Source organism: Cervus canadensis, chromosome 31, assembly GCF_019320065.1.
Source record: "Cervus canadensis isolate Bull #8, Minnesota chromosome 31, ASM1932006v1, whole genome shotgun sequence".
Lineage (NCBI taxonomy): Eukaryota > Metazoa > Chordata > Mammalia > Artiodactyla > Cervidae > Cervus > Cervus canadensis.
Genome location: NC_057416.1, coordinates 36,415,706 through 36,432,556, shown reverse-complemented (window position 1 = coordinate 36,432,556; position 16,851 = coordinate 36,415,706). Strand labels below are relative to the sequence as shown.

General features: G+C 41.8%; 1 protein-coding gene across 16 annotated transcripts in view; it reads right to left on the bottom strand.

Annotated features, from left to right (window-relative positions):
• Positions 1–16,851, bottom strand: part of PSD3 (pleckstrin and Sec7 domain containing 3) — a 573,880-nt gene that overhangs the window by 237,942 nt on the left and 319,087 nt on the right. Inside the window, exon 2 of one of the 16 annotated variants that reach the window (XM_043454556.1) lies at positions 15,694–15,813. The exons of the other annotated variants lie outside the window; for them this stretch is intronic. Within the exon in view, the coding sequence (XP_043310491.1) occupies positions 15,694–15,794 (101 nt within the window). The 5' untranslated portion in view covers positions 15,795–15,813. The remainder of the gene's footprint in view (positions 1–15,693; positions 15,814–16,851) is intronic. 16 annotated transcript variants of the gene reach the window in all.

Genomic DNA, 16,851 nt, shown 5'->3' with positions numbered 1-16,851 from the left:
TAGTGGATCAGACGGGCAGCAGACCACCAAAGTGACCATGACCCTTTTCTGGTGCAAGTTTGACTTTGGAAAGTGCTCTGGAGTTTCTTCTCGGTCCAACCACTAAGCTCGTCATCACTGGCTGTCATATAAAACCCACTTTTTAGTTACATGTAATAATCTGATTGAGAAATGGTTTGTTGTTGTGTACAGTAAGAGAAGACAACACTTCAAAATGATTTTTTTTTAAATTTTCGGTCAGCTCATGAGGCACCCACTTATCAAAATTTTTCACCTTCCCAATTTGCTTCAAATGCTAATGACCATAGAATGGCTGACACTGAGTTCTTCGGCAACTTCTTGTGTAGCTGTAAGAGGATCAGATTTGATAATGCTCCCAGTTGGTTGTTGTCAACTTCCATGGGCCAGCCACAACATTCCTCATCTTCAAGGCTCTCTTCTCTTTTGCAAAACTTCTTGAACCACCCCTACACTGCATGTTCATTAGCAGTTGCTGGGCCAAATGCATTGTTGATGTTGCAACTTGTCTCTGTTGCTTTATGACCCATTTTGAACTCGAATAAACATATTGCTCAAATTTGCTTTTTGTCTAGCATCATTTCTATAGTCTAAAATAAGTATAAAATAAACAGCAAGTAATAAGTCGTTAGCAAAAAAACAGAAAGCAAGAAATGCACATTAAAATGATGTATAACATAACTACATTTAAGAACATATTCTAATATCAAACGGCAAAGTTTACCAACATAAAAAAAAAAAAAAACGCAATTACTTTTGCACCAACCTAATAGTTCAGTATAACTGAACCTGAAAAGTTCCAAGGGGACTGATATCAGCAGAGGGTACCAGATACACTATCTCATTTCATACTTACTTTAAGTTTTTTAAGTGTCTTTAAATGTTTATATAATTGTGATAATAAAACTAGGATAAAAAAATTAAGAAGGCTAAGGTACACCTCCTGCATTTAGAAAACAACAATGAACAGTCACCTACCTCAGTTGCATACATAAGCTAGTCAGAGGCAAGTCAGAAGAACCCCAAGGAGTAAGAGGAAATGACTCCAGTCACAAGGGGAATAAAAGGCCAAAGGGAGTGTTGTGACCATGTAGACTGATGATGCAGTCATGGAGGCCCGAAGTTAGCAGACTCAGGGGAGTCAGAATGAAGGTAGTCAAGAAGGGTTCTCAGGGCAATAGCATGAGTGAGAGACACTTAAAATGCAGAAGCATAAACATCCACTGAGAAAGGAAAGGAAGTCTTCTTGGCTTCCATTATCTATGGTATTTATTTCTCAGGAAGAGCAGAGATAGCAACTAATCTTTAAAAAAAAAAAACTCTTTATCAAAAAAATTTAATTACTTTTTTATTGAAGTATAATTGACTTATACTGATTAGTTTCAGGTAACAAAGAGATTCAGTAATACATACATATATATCTATATTCTTTTTCAGACTTTTTTCTCTCATAGGTTATTATAAAATATTGAGTATAATTCCCTGTGCTAAACAGTAGGTCCCTGTTGTTTATTTTATATATAGTAGTACATATATGTTAACCCCAAACTCCTGATTTATGCCTCTCTGCTTTTTCCTCTTTGGTAAACAAAGGTTTGTTTCGTATGTCTGTCAGTCTATTTCTGTTTTATATTTTAAGTTCATTTGCATCACTTTTATATTTTTAGATTCCACATATAAGGGATATTATATATGTCTTTGGCTTACTTCTTAGTATGGTAATCTCTAGGTCCATCCATATTGGTGCAAATAGCATTATTTCATTCAGTTTATGGCTGAGAAATATTCCATTGTATGTACGTACCACATCTTCTTTATCTACCTCTCTGTCAATTGACTCTTAGATTGTTTCTGAGTCTTGACTATTGTAAGTAGTGCTGTAATTAACATTGAGACGCCTGTATCTTTCTGAACTGTGGTTTTCTCTGGATATTTGCCTCTGAGTGGGACTGCAGGATCATGTGGTAGTTCTATTTTTGGTTTTTTAAGGAACCTCCATATTGTTCTCCATAGTGGCTGTATCAATTTACATTCCTACCAACAATGTAGGACAGTTCCCTTTTCTCCACATTCTCTCCAGCATTTATTATTTGTAGACTTTTTGATAATGGCCATTCTGATCACTGTGGAGGTGATACCTCACTGGACTTTTAATTGGCATTTACCTAGTGATCACCAATGCTGAGCATCTTTTGATGTGCCTGTTGTCCATTTGCAAGTCTTTTTTAAGTAGAAGAGAGACAAGATGGCAGAGGAGTAGGTCAAAGTGGAGTACATCTGTCTTCACAGAGGCATCAGGAATGTATCTGCAGGTTCAGAGGCTCTCACAGAGGACCAGCTGAGTACTAACAGGAGTCCCCGACCACCAGGAAGGAATATACAGTTCCACTCAGAACTCACTAGGATGCAGAAGGAAGAGAAAAAAGGAGAGTGAGCAGGACCTGACCTGCACCAGGAAGTGCGGGGGGTGAAGCAAGGGTGAGACCCCAGGCGGTTGGCTGAGACAGAAGGGAAGCGTTTGAGGCCACCAGAGTAAAAGCAGCTCATCAACGACAGGCTGAAGGGAGCGAGAACCACACGGACAATCCGTGCTGCGGGCCTACATACCCCGGACAAGGACTCAAGTCCACCTGAACGCGCGGCGGCCGGGAGCTGGAGCATGGGAGCGGAGAGCAGTCCCAGGGCCAGGACTGCTGTTAACTGAGGGCGGACGACGGCCCCAGGGGCCAGGAGGGAGGAAACCTGCACGGAATGCCTTTGAAGGAACGCTGGGCAGCCAAGGAGGCAGGGCGCTGCCGCTGAGTCACAGGCAGCGGGTGGAGCCATCACTGTGGCCGCTCTCTCCACATGCAGGCGCAGGCAGCTGACCAACAGAGAAAGACCCCAGAGAGGGCAGCCCTTTGAGCACCTGACCGGTGGAGCAACAGAGAAGGACCCCAGTCAGGGGCGGGGCAACAGAGAAGGACCCCAGTCAGGGGCGGAGCAACAGAGAAGGACCCCAGTCAGGGGCGGGGCAACAGAGAAGGACCCCAGTCAGGGGCGGAGCGGGGCAACAGAGAAGGACCCCAGTCAGGGGCGGAGCAACAGAGAAGGACCCCAGTCAGGGGCGGAGCAACAGAGAAGGACCCCAGTCAGGGGCGGGGCGGAGCAACAGAGAAGGACCCCAGTCAGGGGCAGAGCAACAGAGAAGGACCCCAGTCAGGGGCAGAGCAACAGAGAAGGACCCCAGTCAGGGGCAGGGCGAAGCAACAGAGAAGGACCCCAGTCAGGGGCGGAGCAACAGAGAAGGACCCCAGTCAGGGGCGGAGCAACAGAGAAGGACCCCAGTCAGGGGCGGAGCAACAGAGAGGGACCCCAGTCAGGGGCGCCCTGAGTACCTCCTATGCCAAGCAATAGAGAAGGACCAGCCAGGAAGGCCCTTTGGGTGTCAGCTGCCAGAGGACAGAAGAGAATTCTGATAGGGCCATATCTTCTACACCTATGATCACTGCCTTCCCTATGCACCTGGCGCTGCCGGGGCCCTGCGATCCAAGCAAGAGTGCCACCGCCACACTCGCTCCTCACGGGGCAGAGCCGACAGAGGCAAGAAAAGAATATTTACAGCATCATGTCTCCTGCAACTGTGTGCACCAGGCACCACGGGCGTCTGCATGATCCAAGCGGCCATGCACCTCCACGCTGGGTCCTCACTGGGGCCGAGCTGCCGGAGACGAGAAAAGAATCCTTACAGCACCGTGCATGCAGTGCCTGTGTGCGCTTCCCTGTATATCTGCTTCAGCCGGGGGCCCCATGATCCGAGCAGCTGCACCACCTCCAGGCCCAGTCCTCACCGGGGCAGACCCAAGCCCTCCAGGGCAGCCTCAGGGCCAAACTCCTAGGGATGATCCTCATGCCGAGGTGGGGATAAAACCACAGGTGAGGTCCACAGGCAGAGTGATTGAGGAAAAGGATCAGAATCCTTCTCCCTAGCTGTACAAGCTGCAGATTAAATCCACAAATCAGCTGGGTGGACTCTGTGTTTATGGAATATATAACAGGACAGCGAGTGTTCTCACAAAAGAAAACGCCCTAGCTCTGACAGCTGTGGACATTGGAGGTGAGGACATGCAGGAGTAGCACCAACTTAGGGTCTGAGCCATCCCTACAGCAAGTCCTGAGACCAGACACCTCAGTGCTGGAGGGTTTCCTAGGGAAGCAGAAGTGGGCTGTGGCTCAAAGTGGGGGAAAGGACGCTGATAGCTGAGACCCAAGAAAAACATTTATTATTCTTCTTATATTTTGATTCATTCTGTAGTTGGTTCTGGATTTTCTTTTCCTCTTTTTTTGCTCTGTTGCTGTGGTTGCTGCTTTCATTATGATTATTATCTGTATTTTGGCTTTTGAGAACTTTATTTTAAATTATTTTTTTAATCACACTTTTTTATTTCCTTTATATATTTCTACTTTGGCTTCCTGCAGTTTTGTGTATTTTTTTCTTTTTTTGTTCTATTCCTGTGGCTATTCTTTATAATAAATATAGATCTTTTTATGAAGTTCTGTTTAACTTTGCTTTCCTATTTCTTCTTTCTTCCACCATATTTGGTTGTTTTGTTCTCTTCGCTTTCCTCCTCAGTTGGCATTATATTTTGGTCTTGTTTTCTGTTTTGTGTTGTCATCAGTTTTGTTTTTAACTGGCTGGTATCATTTTTGGTTTCCTATGCCGGCTGGGCCACTCTCCTGTACCTTATTTACTTTGGTCTGTTCGAGGTTTACGTGGGTGTATATTCCTTTCTTTTTGTTCCTATTTGCCTGATTTTTGCTTTTACCATTTGCCTGGGCTTTATTTTTTGTCTCTTGAGTTTTCTGTTTATTTCTCACTTTATTAGTTATGTGGCTTTCTGCGTTTTGTTTCTTTTACTCCCCTTTATCGACATAACAAACAGCTTGTGGGGTCTTGGTTCCCAACCAGAAGTCAGACGTGAGCTTTTGGGGTGGGAACGCTGAGTCCAGGACACCAGACTGCCGGAGAACCCCTGAGCTCAGGGAGTACTAACCAATGAGAACGCCCACAGAGGCCTCCAGCTGCGCCCAAGACCCTGAATGCAACTTGCAGCAGCACCCACACAGGATGCCTCATGCGAACAACAAGACAACACAAGCGCATCAGCAGCAGACAGGCTTCCCACAGACACTGCAACACACACCGCCTCACACAGTCCTGCCCATCAGAGGGGGAAAAACTCGCTTCCTTCCACCAGAATGCAGGCACAAGTCCCTCCCAACACGAAGGCCACACAAGCCACTGGACCAATGTTACCAACCAAGAGCACAGATCAAAAGCAAGAGACACTATGACCCTATAGCCTGGGGAAAGGAGACCTCAAACACAGTAAGTTAGACAAAATGAAAAGACAGAAATAATGTGCAAATGAAGGAATAAGGTAAAAACCCACAAGACAAAATAAATGAAAAGGAAATAGGCAAACTACCTGAAAAAGATTTCAGAGTCATTACAGTAATGATGTTGCAAAATCTCAAAAATAGAATGGAAAAAAATGCAAGAATCATTTAACACATTTAACAAGGACCTAAAAGAAATAAAGAAAAAAACAGTGACAACACAATTACTGAAATTAAAAATATTCTGCTGCTGCTACTGCTAAGTCACTTCAGTCATGTCCGACTTTGTGTGACCCCATAGACGGCAGCCCACCAGGCTACCCTGTCCCTGGGATACTCCAGGCAAGAATACTGGAGTGGGTTGCCATTTCCTTCTCAAAAATAATAATAATAATAATAATAATATTCTAGAAGGAATCAATAGCAGAATGAGGCAGAAAGGATAAGTGAGGTGGAAGACAGAATGGGGGAAATAACTGCTAAGAGGAGAATAAAGAAAAAAGAATGAAAAGAATTGAGGGTAGTCTCAGAGACCTCCGGGACAATATTAAATCCACCAACATTCGAATTATAGGGGTCCTAGAAATTAGAGATATCAAGGGAACATTTCAGGCAAAGATGGGTTCGATAAAAGACTGAAATGGTATAGACCTAACAGAAGCAGAAGATATTAAGAAGAGGTGGCAAGAATACACAGAAGAACTGTACAAAAAAGATCTTCACAACCCAGATAATCACAATGGTGTAATCACTGACCTAGAGCCAGACATCCTGGAATGTGAAGTCAAGTGGGCCTTAGAAAGCATCACTATGAACAAAGCTAGTGGATATGATGGAATTCCAGTTGAGCTATTTCAAATCCTGAAAGATGATGCTGTTAAAGTGCATCACTCAATATGCCAGCAAATTTGGAAAACTCAGTAGTGGCCACAGAACTGGAAAAGGTCAGTTTTCATTCCAATCCCTAAGAAAGGCAATCCCAAAGAATGCTCGAACTACCGCACAATTGCACTCATCTCACACGCTAGTAAAGTAATGCTCAAAATTCTCCAAGCCAGGCTTCAGCAATACGTGAACCGAGAACTTCCAGATGTTCAAGTTGGTTTTAGAAAAGGCCGAGGAACCAGAGATCAAATTGCCAATATCCACTGGATCATCGAAAAAGCAACAGAGTTCCAGAAAAACATCTATTTCTGCTTTATTGACTATGCGAAAGCCTTCGACTGTGTGGATCACAATAAACTGTGGAAAATTCTGAAAGAGATGGGAATACCAGACCACCTGACCTGCCTCTTGAGAAACCTATATGCAGGTCAGGAAGCAACAGTTAGAACTGGACATGGAACAACAGACTGGTTCCAAATAGTAAAAGGAGTACGTCAAGGCTGTATATTGTCACCCTGCTTATTTAACTTCTATGCAGAGTACATCATGAGAAACGCTGGGCTAGAAGAAGCACAGGCTGGAATCAAGATTTCAGGGAGAAATATTAGTAACCTCAGATATGCAGATGACACCACCCTTATGGCAGAGAGTGAAGAGGAACTAAAAAGCCTCTTGATGAAAGTGAAAGAGGAGAGTGAAAAAGTTGGCTTAAAGCTCAACATTCAGAAAACTAAGATCATGGCATCTGGTCCCATCACCTCATGGGAAATAGATGGGGAGACAGTGGAAACAGTGTCAGACTTCATTTTTGGGGGCTCCAAAATCACTGTGGATGGTGACTGCAGCCATGAAATTAAAAGACACTTACTCCTTGGAAGGAAAGTTATGACCAACCTAGATAGCATATTAAAAAGCAGAGACATTACTTTGCCAACAAAGGTCCGTCTGGTCAAGGCTATGGTTTTTCCAGTGGTCATGTGTGGATGTGAGAGTTGGACTGTGAAGAAAGCTGAGCACCGAAAAATTGATGCTTTTGAACTGTGGTGTTGGAGAAGACTCTTGAGAGTCCCTTGGACTGCAAGGAGATCCAACCAGTTCATCCTAAAGGAGATCAGTCCTGGGTGTTCACTGGAAGGACTGATGCTAAAGCTGAAACTCCAGTACTTTGGCCACCTCATGCGAAGAGTTGACTCATTGGAAAAGACCCTGATGCTGGGAGGGATTGGGGGCAGGAGGAGAAGGGGGTGACAGAGGATGAGATGGCTGGATGGCATCACTGACTCGATGGGCATGAGTTTGAGTAAACTCTGGGAGTTGGTGATGGACAGGGAGGCCTGGCGTGCTGCGATTCATGGGGTTGCAAAGAGTCGGACACGACTGAGTGACTGAACTGAACTGAACTGAACTGAGAAGAAAAAGAGAAAAATAAAGGGTCTGAGAAATTTTTTGAAGAGATTATAGCCAAAAGCTTACCTAAAATGAGAAAGGAAGAGTCAATCAGGTCCAACGAGTGCAGAGAGTTCCATACAAGATAAACCCAAGGAGAAACATGCCGAGACACACATTAATCAAACTAAAAAAAATTAAACACAAAGAAAAAATATTGAAGGTAGCAAGAGAAAAGCAACAAGTAACATACAAGGAAAACCCCATAAGGTTAACAGCTGATCTATCAGCAGAAAGATCTCTGCACAAGGATATATTTAAAATAATGAAAGGCAAAGATCTACAACCAAGATTACTCTATCCAGCAAGGGTCTCATTCAGATTCAGAGAAATCAAAAGCTTTACAGATAGTCAAAAGTTAAGAAAATTCAGCACTACAAAAGCAGCTTTACAATAAATGCTAAAGGAAGTTCCCCACACAGGAAACAAGAAAAGGCCTACAAAAAGAAACCCAAAACAATAAAGTAAATGTTAATAGGATCATACATATCAATAATTACTTTAAATGTAAATGGATTAAATGCTCCAAAGACTGGTTGAATGGATACAAAAACAAGACTCAAATATATGCTGTCTATATTAGACTCACTTCAGAACCAGAAACAAATACAAACTGAAAGTGAGAGGATGGAAAAATATTTCATGCAAACAGAAATCAGAAGAAAACTGGAGTAGCAATTCTCATATCAGACAAAATAGATCTTAAAGATTATAAGAGATAAGGAAGGACACTACATAATGATCAAGGGATCGACCAAGCAAGACACAACAACTATAAATATTTACACATCCAACAAAGAAACACCGGGATACATAAGGCAAACACTAGCAGACATAAAACGGTAATTGACAGTAACACAATAATAATAGCAGGCTTTAATAAGCCACTTACACCAATGAACAGATCATGCAAACAGAAAATTAATAAGGAAACACAAGCCTTAAATGACAGTTAGACCAGATGGACCTAATGACCTCTTCAGGACATTTCATCCAAATGCAGCAGAATACACTTTCTTCTCAAGTTCACATGGAACATTCTCCAGGATAGATCACATATTGGACCACAAATCAAGCCTCAGTAAATGTAAGAAAACTTAAATCATATCAGGCATCTTTTCTGACTACAATGCTATGAGTTTGTGTGTGTGCACACTCAGTGGTGTCCGACTCTTTGCGACCCCAAGGACTGTAGCCCACCAGGCTCCTCTGTCCATGGAATTTTCCAGGCAAGAATGGAAGTGGGTTGCCATTTCCTACCCCAGGGCATCTTCTTGACCCAGGGTTTGAACCCATGTCTCTTGCATTCCCTGTGCTGGCAGGTGGGTTCTTTACCAGCTGAGCCACCTATGAGATTAGATATCAAAGACAGGGGGGAAAGGTATAAGAAACAGAAACACATGAAAATTAACTATAGGCTTCTAAATAACCAACAAGTCATTAAAGGGAAGTCAAAAAATACACAGAAACAAATGATAATGAAAATATGACAACTCGAAAACCTATGGGATGCAGCAAAAGTAGTTCTAAGAGGGAAGTTTATAGCAATACAATTCTACCTCAAGAAACAAGAAAAACATCAAATTGACAACCTAACCTTACACCTAAAGAAACTGGAAAAAGAAGAACAGAAAAACCCCAAGGTAGTAAAAGGAAAAAATCATAGAAGATCAGAGCAGAAATAAGTGAAAAATAAATGAAGGGAACAACAGCAATGATCAATAAAACTAAAAGTTGGTTCTTTGAGAAGATAAAATTGGCAAACCATTAGCAAGATTTATCAAGAAAAAAAGTGTGAAGACTCAAATCAGTAAAATTAGAGATGCAAATGGAGAGATTAAAACAGTCAATGCAGATACACAAAGGATTATAATAGACGATTAAGAGCAACTATATGCCAATATAATGGACAACCTGGAAGAAATGGAAAGGTTTGTAGAGAAGATCAACCTCCTAAGACTGAACTAGGAAGAAATAGAAATTATGAACAAGTAAATCACAGGTAATGAAATTGAAAATGTGATTAAAAAAAAAAAAAATCTCTCAAAAAACAAAAGTCCAGGGCCAGATGGCTTCACAGATAAATTCTATCAAACATTCAGAGATGAGCTACATCTATCCTTCTCAAACTCTCTCAAAAAGTTGGAGAGGAAGGAACAATTTCAAACTCATTCTACAAGGCCACCATCACTCTGATACCAAAACTAGAAAAAGACATCATAAAAAAAGAAAATTACAGGCCAATATCACTAATAAACATAGATGCAAAAATCCTCAACAAAATTCTAGCAAACGAATCCAACAACACATTAAAAGGATCATATGCCAGGATCAAGTTGGGTTTATCCCAGGGATGCAAGGATGCTTCCATATATCCAAGTCAGTCAATGTGATACACCATATCAACAAGTTAAAAGACAAACATCATATGATACTCTCAACAGACGCAGAAAAAGCTTTCAACAAAGTTCAGCAACCATTTATGATTTAAAAAAAAAAAAACTTCAGAAAATGGGCATTGAAGGAACCTGTGTGTGTGCTATGCTCAGTGATGTCAATGGGGTCCAACTGTGTGTGACCCTGTGGACCGTTGCCTGACAGGCTCCCCTGTCCATGGGGTTCTCCAGGCAAGAATACTAGAGTGGGTTGTTGTGCCTTCCTCCAGGGGATCTTTCCAATGCAGGAACTGAACCCACATCTCTTACATCCCCTGCACTGGCAGGTGGGTTCTTGACCACTAGCATCACCTGGTAACTCAACATTATAAAGGCCATAGATGATAAACCCACAGCTAATGCTTTCTCAATGGTGAAAAGCTGAAAGCATCTCCTCTAAGATCAGGAACAAGACAAGGGTGCCCACTCTCACCACTATTATTCAACATAGTTTTGGAAGCCCTAGACATGGATATTAGAGAAGAAATAGAAACAAAAGGAATCCAGACTGGAAAAGAAGAAGTAAAACTCTCACTGTTTGTAGACAATATGATATTACACATGGAAAACCCTAAAGATACTACCATAAAATTAATAGAGCTAGTTAGCGAATTTGGCAAAGTTGCAGGATCACAAAGTCAATACACAGAAACCCCTTGCTTTCCTATACACTAGCAATGAAAAATCAGGATGAGAAAGTAAGGAATCAGTCCCATTTACCACTGCAGTGAAAGGAGACAAAAGACCTATATACAGAAAACTATAAGACACTGAGGAAAGAAATCAAAGACAACATAAACAGATAAAGAGATACAAAATGTTCTTAGATTGGAAGAATCAACAGTGTGAAAATGACTATACTACCCAAAGCAATCTACAAATTCAGTGCAATCCTTATCAAGTTACCAATGGCATTTTCCACAGAACAAAGAAAAAAATTTTTACAATTTGTATGGAAACAAAGAATATCCCAAATTGTTAAAGCAATCTTGAGAAAGGAAAATGGAGTTGGAGGAATCAACCTTCCTGACTTCATATTATCCTACAAAGCTACAGTCATTAAGACAGAATGGTACTGGAAGAAAGACAGAAATATAGACCAACAGAACAAGAAAGAAAGCCAAGAGATAAACCCACACACCTATGGGCACCTTATCTTTAACAAAGGAGGCAAGAATACACAATGGAGAAAAGACAGTCTCTTCAATAAATGTGGCTGGGAAAACTGGATAGCTACATGTAAAAGAATTAAATTAAAACACTCCCTAACATCTTGCCCCCAAGTAAACTCAAAATAGATTAAAGACCTGAATGCAAGACCAGAAACTATAAAACTCCTAGAAGAAAACATAGGCAGAACACTCTTTGATATAAATCACAGCAAGATCCTTTATGACCCACCTCCTAGAGTAATGAAAATAAAAACAAAAATAAAGAAGACCTAATTAAACCGAAAAGCTTTTGCACAGCAAAGAAAACCATAAACAAGATAAAAAGACAACTCTCAGAATGGGAGAAAATAACTGCAAATGAAGCAACTGACAAAGGATTAATGTTCAAAGTACACAATCAGCTTATGCAGGTCAATATCAGAATAACAAAAAACCCCAATCATAAAGTGGGCAGAAGACCTAAACAGACATTTCTCCAAAGAAGACAAACTGATGACTAATAAACACATGAAAAGATGCTCAACATCACTTATTATTAGACTAATGCAAATCAAAACTAGAATGATGTATCACCTAACACTGGTCAGAACACCCATTATCAAAAAATCTACCAACAACAAATGCTGGAGAGGATTTGGAGAAAAGGGAACCCTCCTGTACTATTGGTGAGAATGTAAATTGATACAGCCACTATGAAGAACAGTGTGGAGACTTATTTAAAAATTAGGAATAAAATTACCATACGGCCCAGCCATCTCATTACTGGGCATATACCCTAAGAAAACCAGAATTCTAAAAAACACACGTACCCCAATGTTCGTTACAGCACTATTCACAATAGTCAGGACATGGAAACAACATGAATGTCCATCGACAGATGAGTGAATAAAGAAGTTGTGGTACATACATACAATGGACTATTACTCAGACATAAAAATGACTGAATTTGAGTGAATTCTAGCGAGGTGGATGAACCCAGAGCCTGCTACAGAGAGTGAAGTAAGTCATAAAGACAAATATCATGTATTAGCACATATATCTATGGAAGCTAGAAAAATGTTACTGATGGACCTATCTGGGGGGCCACAGTAGAGATGCAAACATAGAGAACATACTTGTGGACACAGCAGGGACAGGAGAGGGTGGGGAAATTGAGAGACTAGCACTGAAACATACACGCTGCCATATGTAAAAACAGATGGCCAGTGGGAACCTGCTGTAGGACACGGGGACCTTGACCCAGTGCTCTGTGACAACCTGGAGAGGAGGACGGGGTGGGGGGTAGGAATGAGGTAGGAAGGATGTTTGTGAGGGAGGGGACATGTGTACACCCATGAGGGACCCATGTTGAAGCATGGCAGAAACCAGCACGACATTGTAAAGCAATTGTACTCCAACTAATAATAAAAACTTTTTAAAAAAGAAATGTGTGTTTAGATCTTCTGCCCATTTTTAATTGGGTTGTTTGTTCTATTGATTTTGGGCACATAATCTGTTTGTATATTTTAGAGTTTAATCCTGTGTTGGTCAACATCATTTGCAAACATTTTCTCCCATTCTGAAGGTTGTCTTTTTGTTAACAGTTTCCTTTGATGTGCAAAAGCTTTTGAGTTTAAGTAGATCCCATTGTCTTATTTTTTTTGTTTGTTTTTATATTTGTTACTCTAGGAGACAGATCCAAAAACATATTGCTGCAATTTGTGTCAAAGAATCTTCCGCCTTGGTTTTCCTCTAGGAATTTTATAGCATCCAGTCTTACATTTAGGTCTCTAATCCATGCTGAGCTTATTTTTTTCTGTATGGTGTTAAAGAATGTTCTAATTTCATTCTTTAACATATAGTTGTCAAGTTTTCCCAGCACCACTTACTAAAGAGACAGTCTTTTCTCCATTGCATATTCTTGCCTCCTATGTCATAGTAATCAAAACTATGTGTGTGGGTGTATTTTTGGGCTTTCCACCCTGGTTCCTCTGATCTATATTTCTGTTTTGGGGCCAATGCCATACTGTTTTGATTACGACAGCTTTTCAGTATAGTCTGAAGTCAGGGATCCAGATTCTCTCAACTCCATTTTTCTTTCTTACAACTGCTTTGGCTCTTTGGGGTCTTTTGCTTTTTCATACACAATTTGTAAGGCTTTTTCTTCTAGTTCTGTGAAAAATGCCACTGGTAGTTTGATAGGCATTGCATTGAATTTATAGATTGCCTTGTGTAGTCTAGTCATTTTGACAAGATTAATTCTTCCAGTCTAAGAACACACTTCCATCTGTTAGTATCATCTTTGATTTCTTTCATCAGCATTTTATAGTTTTTGGAGTACAGGTCTTTTACTTCCTTCAGTTCCATTCAGTCACTCAGTCGTGTCCAACTCTCTCTGACACCATGGACTGCAGCATGCCAGGCCTCCCTGTCCATCACAACTCCTGGAGCTTTCTCAAACTCATGTCCATCGAGCCGGTGATGCCATCCAATCATCTCATCCTCTGTTGTCTCTTTCTCCTTCTGCCTTCAATCTTTCCCAGCATCAGGATCTTTTCCAAGGAGTCAGTTTTTCACATCAGGTGGCCATAGTATTGGAGTTTCAGCTTCAGCATCAGTCCTTTCAATGAATATTCAGGACTGATTTCCTTTAGGACTGACTGGTTGGATCTCCTCCCAGTCCAAGGACTCACAAGAGTCTTCTCCAACACCACAGTTCAAAAGCATCAATTCTTCAGCACTCAGCTTTCTTTATGGTCCAACTCTCACATCCATCCATACATGACTACTGGAAAAACCATAGCTTTGATTAGATAGGCTATTGTTGGCAGAGTAATCTCTCTGCTTTTTAATACACTGTCTAGGTTTGTCACAGCTTTTCTTCCAAGGAGAAAGCATCTTTTAATTTCATGGCTGCAGCCACCATCTGCAGTTATTTTGGGCCCAAGAAAGTCTGTAACTGTTTCCATTGTTTCTCCATCTATTTGCCAAGAAGTCATTGGACCAGATGCCATGATCTTAGTTTTCTGAACGTTGAGTTTTACCTCCTTAGGTAGATTTATTCCTAGGTATTTTATTCTTTTTGATGTGAAAGCAAATGAGATTATTTCCTTAATTTATCTTTCTGATCTTTCATTGTTAATGTATAGAAATGCAGAGATTTCTATTAATTCTGTATCCTGCAATTTTACTAAATTCATTGCTGAGCTCTAGGAGATTTCTCAGTCAGTCAGTTCAGTCGCTCAGTCGTGTCCAACTCTTTGCGACCCCATGAATTGCAGCATGCCAGGCCTCCCTGTCCATCACCAACTCCCGGAGTTTACTCAAACTAATGCCCATCGAGTTGGTGATGCCATCCAGCCATCTCATCCTCTGTCGTCCCCTTCTCCTCCTGCCCCCAATGCCTCCCAGCATCAGGGTCTTTTCCAGTGAGTCAACTCCTCGCATGAGGTGGCCAAAGTATTGTAGTTTCAGCTTCAGCATCAGTCCTTCCAATGAACACCCCAGGACTGATCTCCTTTAGGATGAACTGGTTGGATCTCCTTGCAGTCCAAGGGACTCTCAAGAGTCTTCTCCAACACCACAGTTCAAAAGCATCAATTTTTTGGCACTCAGCTTTCTACACCTAATCTAATCTCAAGGGAAACATCAGTGAGATTATTCAGAACAGCTACAGCATCTCCAATGGTACCATTTCCTACTAGCATCTAATTCTGGCTGAGCCCAGAAGCAGCGCTTCCCAGAGACTGTCTCAGGCCAACTGTGGGCCTGAGACAGGCCTTAGCACTCTTCTTCCCTCGGAAGGGCTTCTCCCCTCAGGAATAAGGAGGAATGCATGCTAGGGGGAGGGGAAGGAGAGAGGGCAAGGAGAGGAAGAAGCAGGGAAGGGAGTGGTGGGAAGGATAAGAAGGGAGGGGGAGTGAGAAAGGGAGAGAGCGAGCAGAGAGTGCGTAAGCCTATGGAGAAAAGCAGGAGACAGAGGAGAACAGATCCTGAGTTTGCCTCAGAGACTTGAAGACGTGTTAAGTGTCATGTGCCCACAGCATATCCAGGCAGCGCTACTATGGGAACTCGGCACAGGCACACAGTCACCCATATGACCAAGGAACCTTGATATGTGCCAACATTTAAAAAAAAGAAGAGGCCTAGCAGAGTACTCATCTGAATACAATGCCATTGCAGTGAAAGATTAGGAGGTTCCACTAATTTATTAATGAGATTCTCCGTGCACGCACTCAGTTTACCAGCAGGGAACAACTCGTTTAGAAGACCTTAAAAGCATCTGCTGCAAAGCTCCCGCAGGACTGTGCTGTGTGTGTGCGGTGCTGAGTTGCCTCACGCGTGTCCAGCTCTTTGTGACCCTGCGGACAGCAGCTCACCAGGCCTCTCTGTCCATGGGATTCTCCAGGCAAGAACACTGGAGTGGTTCAAACACAGGGTCCATCAATCGCCAGTTTTGGTCAAGTTCGTTATTCTCCATAAGACTCGAGTTTGGTCATCTGTACAGTGAAGAGAGTGAGGGGTTATGAAGATTAAATGAGATTTGTGTAAATGGGCAGTGCAGGGTCTGATGCACAGTGAATAATAAATGTCAGCTGCCATCATCAGACCCATTTTCATCACTACAACACCCTCTCCCCACATCATTAAGATTACTACATGACATAATTACATTTGACAGTACTTTATTAAATGTAAAGCGCTATTTGTAATCATATATAAATGTTGGCTCTCAGTAGAAATACTTGATTTTTCTAAAGAAAATTGCTTCAAATGAACCCATTTTTGACATTTATATAGAACATAATTCTCTAAATGCAAATCAAAACCACAATGAGGTACCATTACACGCCAGTCAGGATGGCTGCTATCCAAAAGTCTACAAGCAATAAATGCTGGAGAGGGTGTGGAGAAAAGGGAACCCCTCTTACACTGTTGGTGGGAATGCAAACTAGTACAGCCGCTATGGAAAACAGTGTGGAGATTTCTTAAAAAACTGGAAATAGAACTGCCATATGACCCAGCAATCCCACTCCTGGGCATACACACCAAGGAAACCAGATCTGAAAGAGACACGTGCATCCCAATGTTCATCGCAGCACTGTTTATAATAGCCAGGACATGGAAGCAACCTAGATGCCCATCAGCAGACGAATGGATAAGGAAGCTGTGGTACATATACACCATGGAATATTACTCAGCCATTAAAAAGAATTCATTTGAATCAGTTCTAATGAGATGGATGAAACTGGAGCCCATTATACAGAGTGAAGTAAGCCAGAAAGATAAAGACCATTACAGTATACTAACACATATATATGGAATTTAGAAAGATGGTAATGATAACCCTATATGCAAAACAGAAAAAGAGACACAGATGTACAGAACAGAGTTTTGGACTCTGTGGGAGAAGGCGAGGGTGGGATGTTTCAAGAGAACAGCATCGAAACATGTATATTATCTAGGGTGAAACAGATCACCAGCCCAGGTTGGATGCATGAGACAAGTGCTCGGGGCTGGTGCACTGGGATGACCCA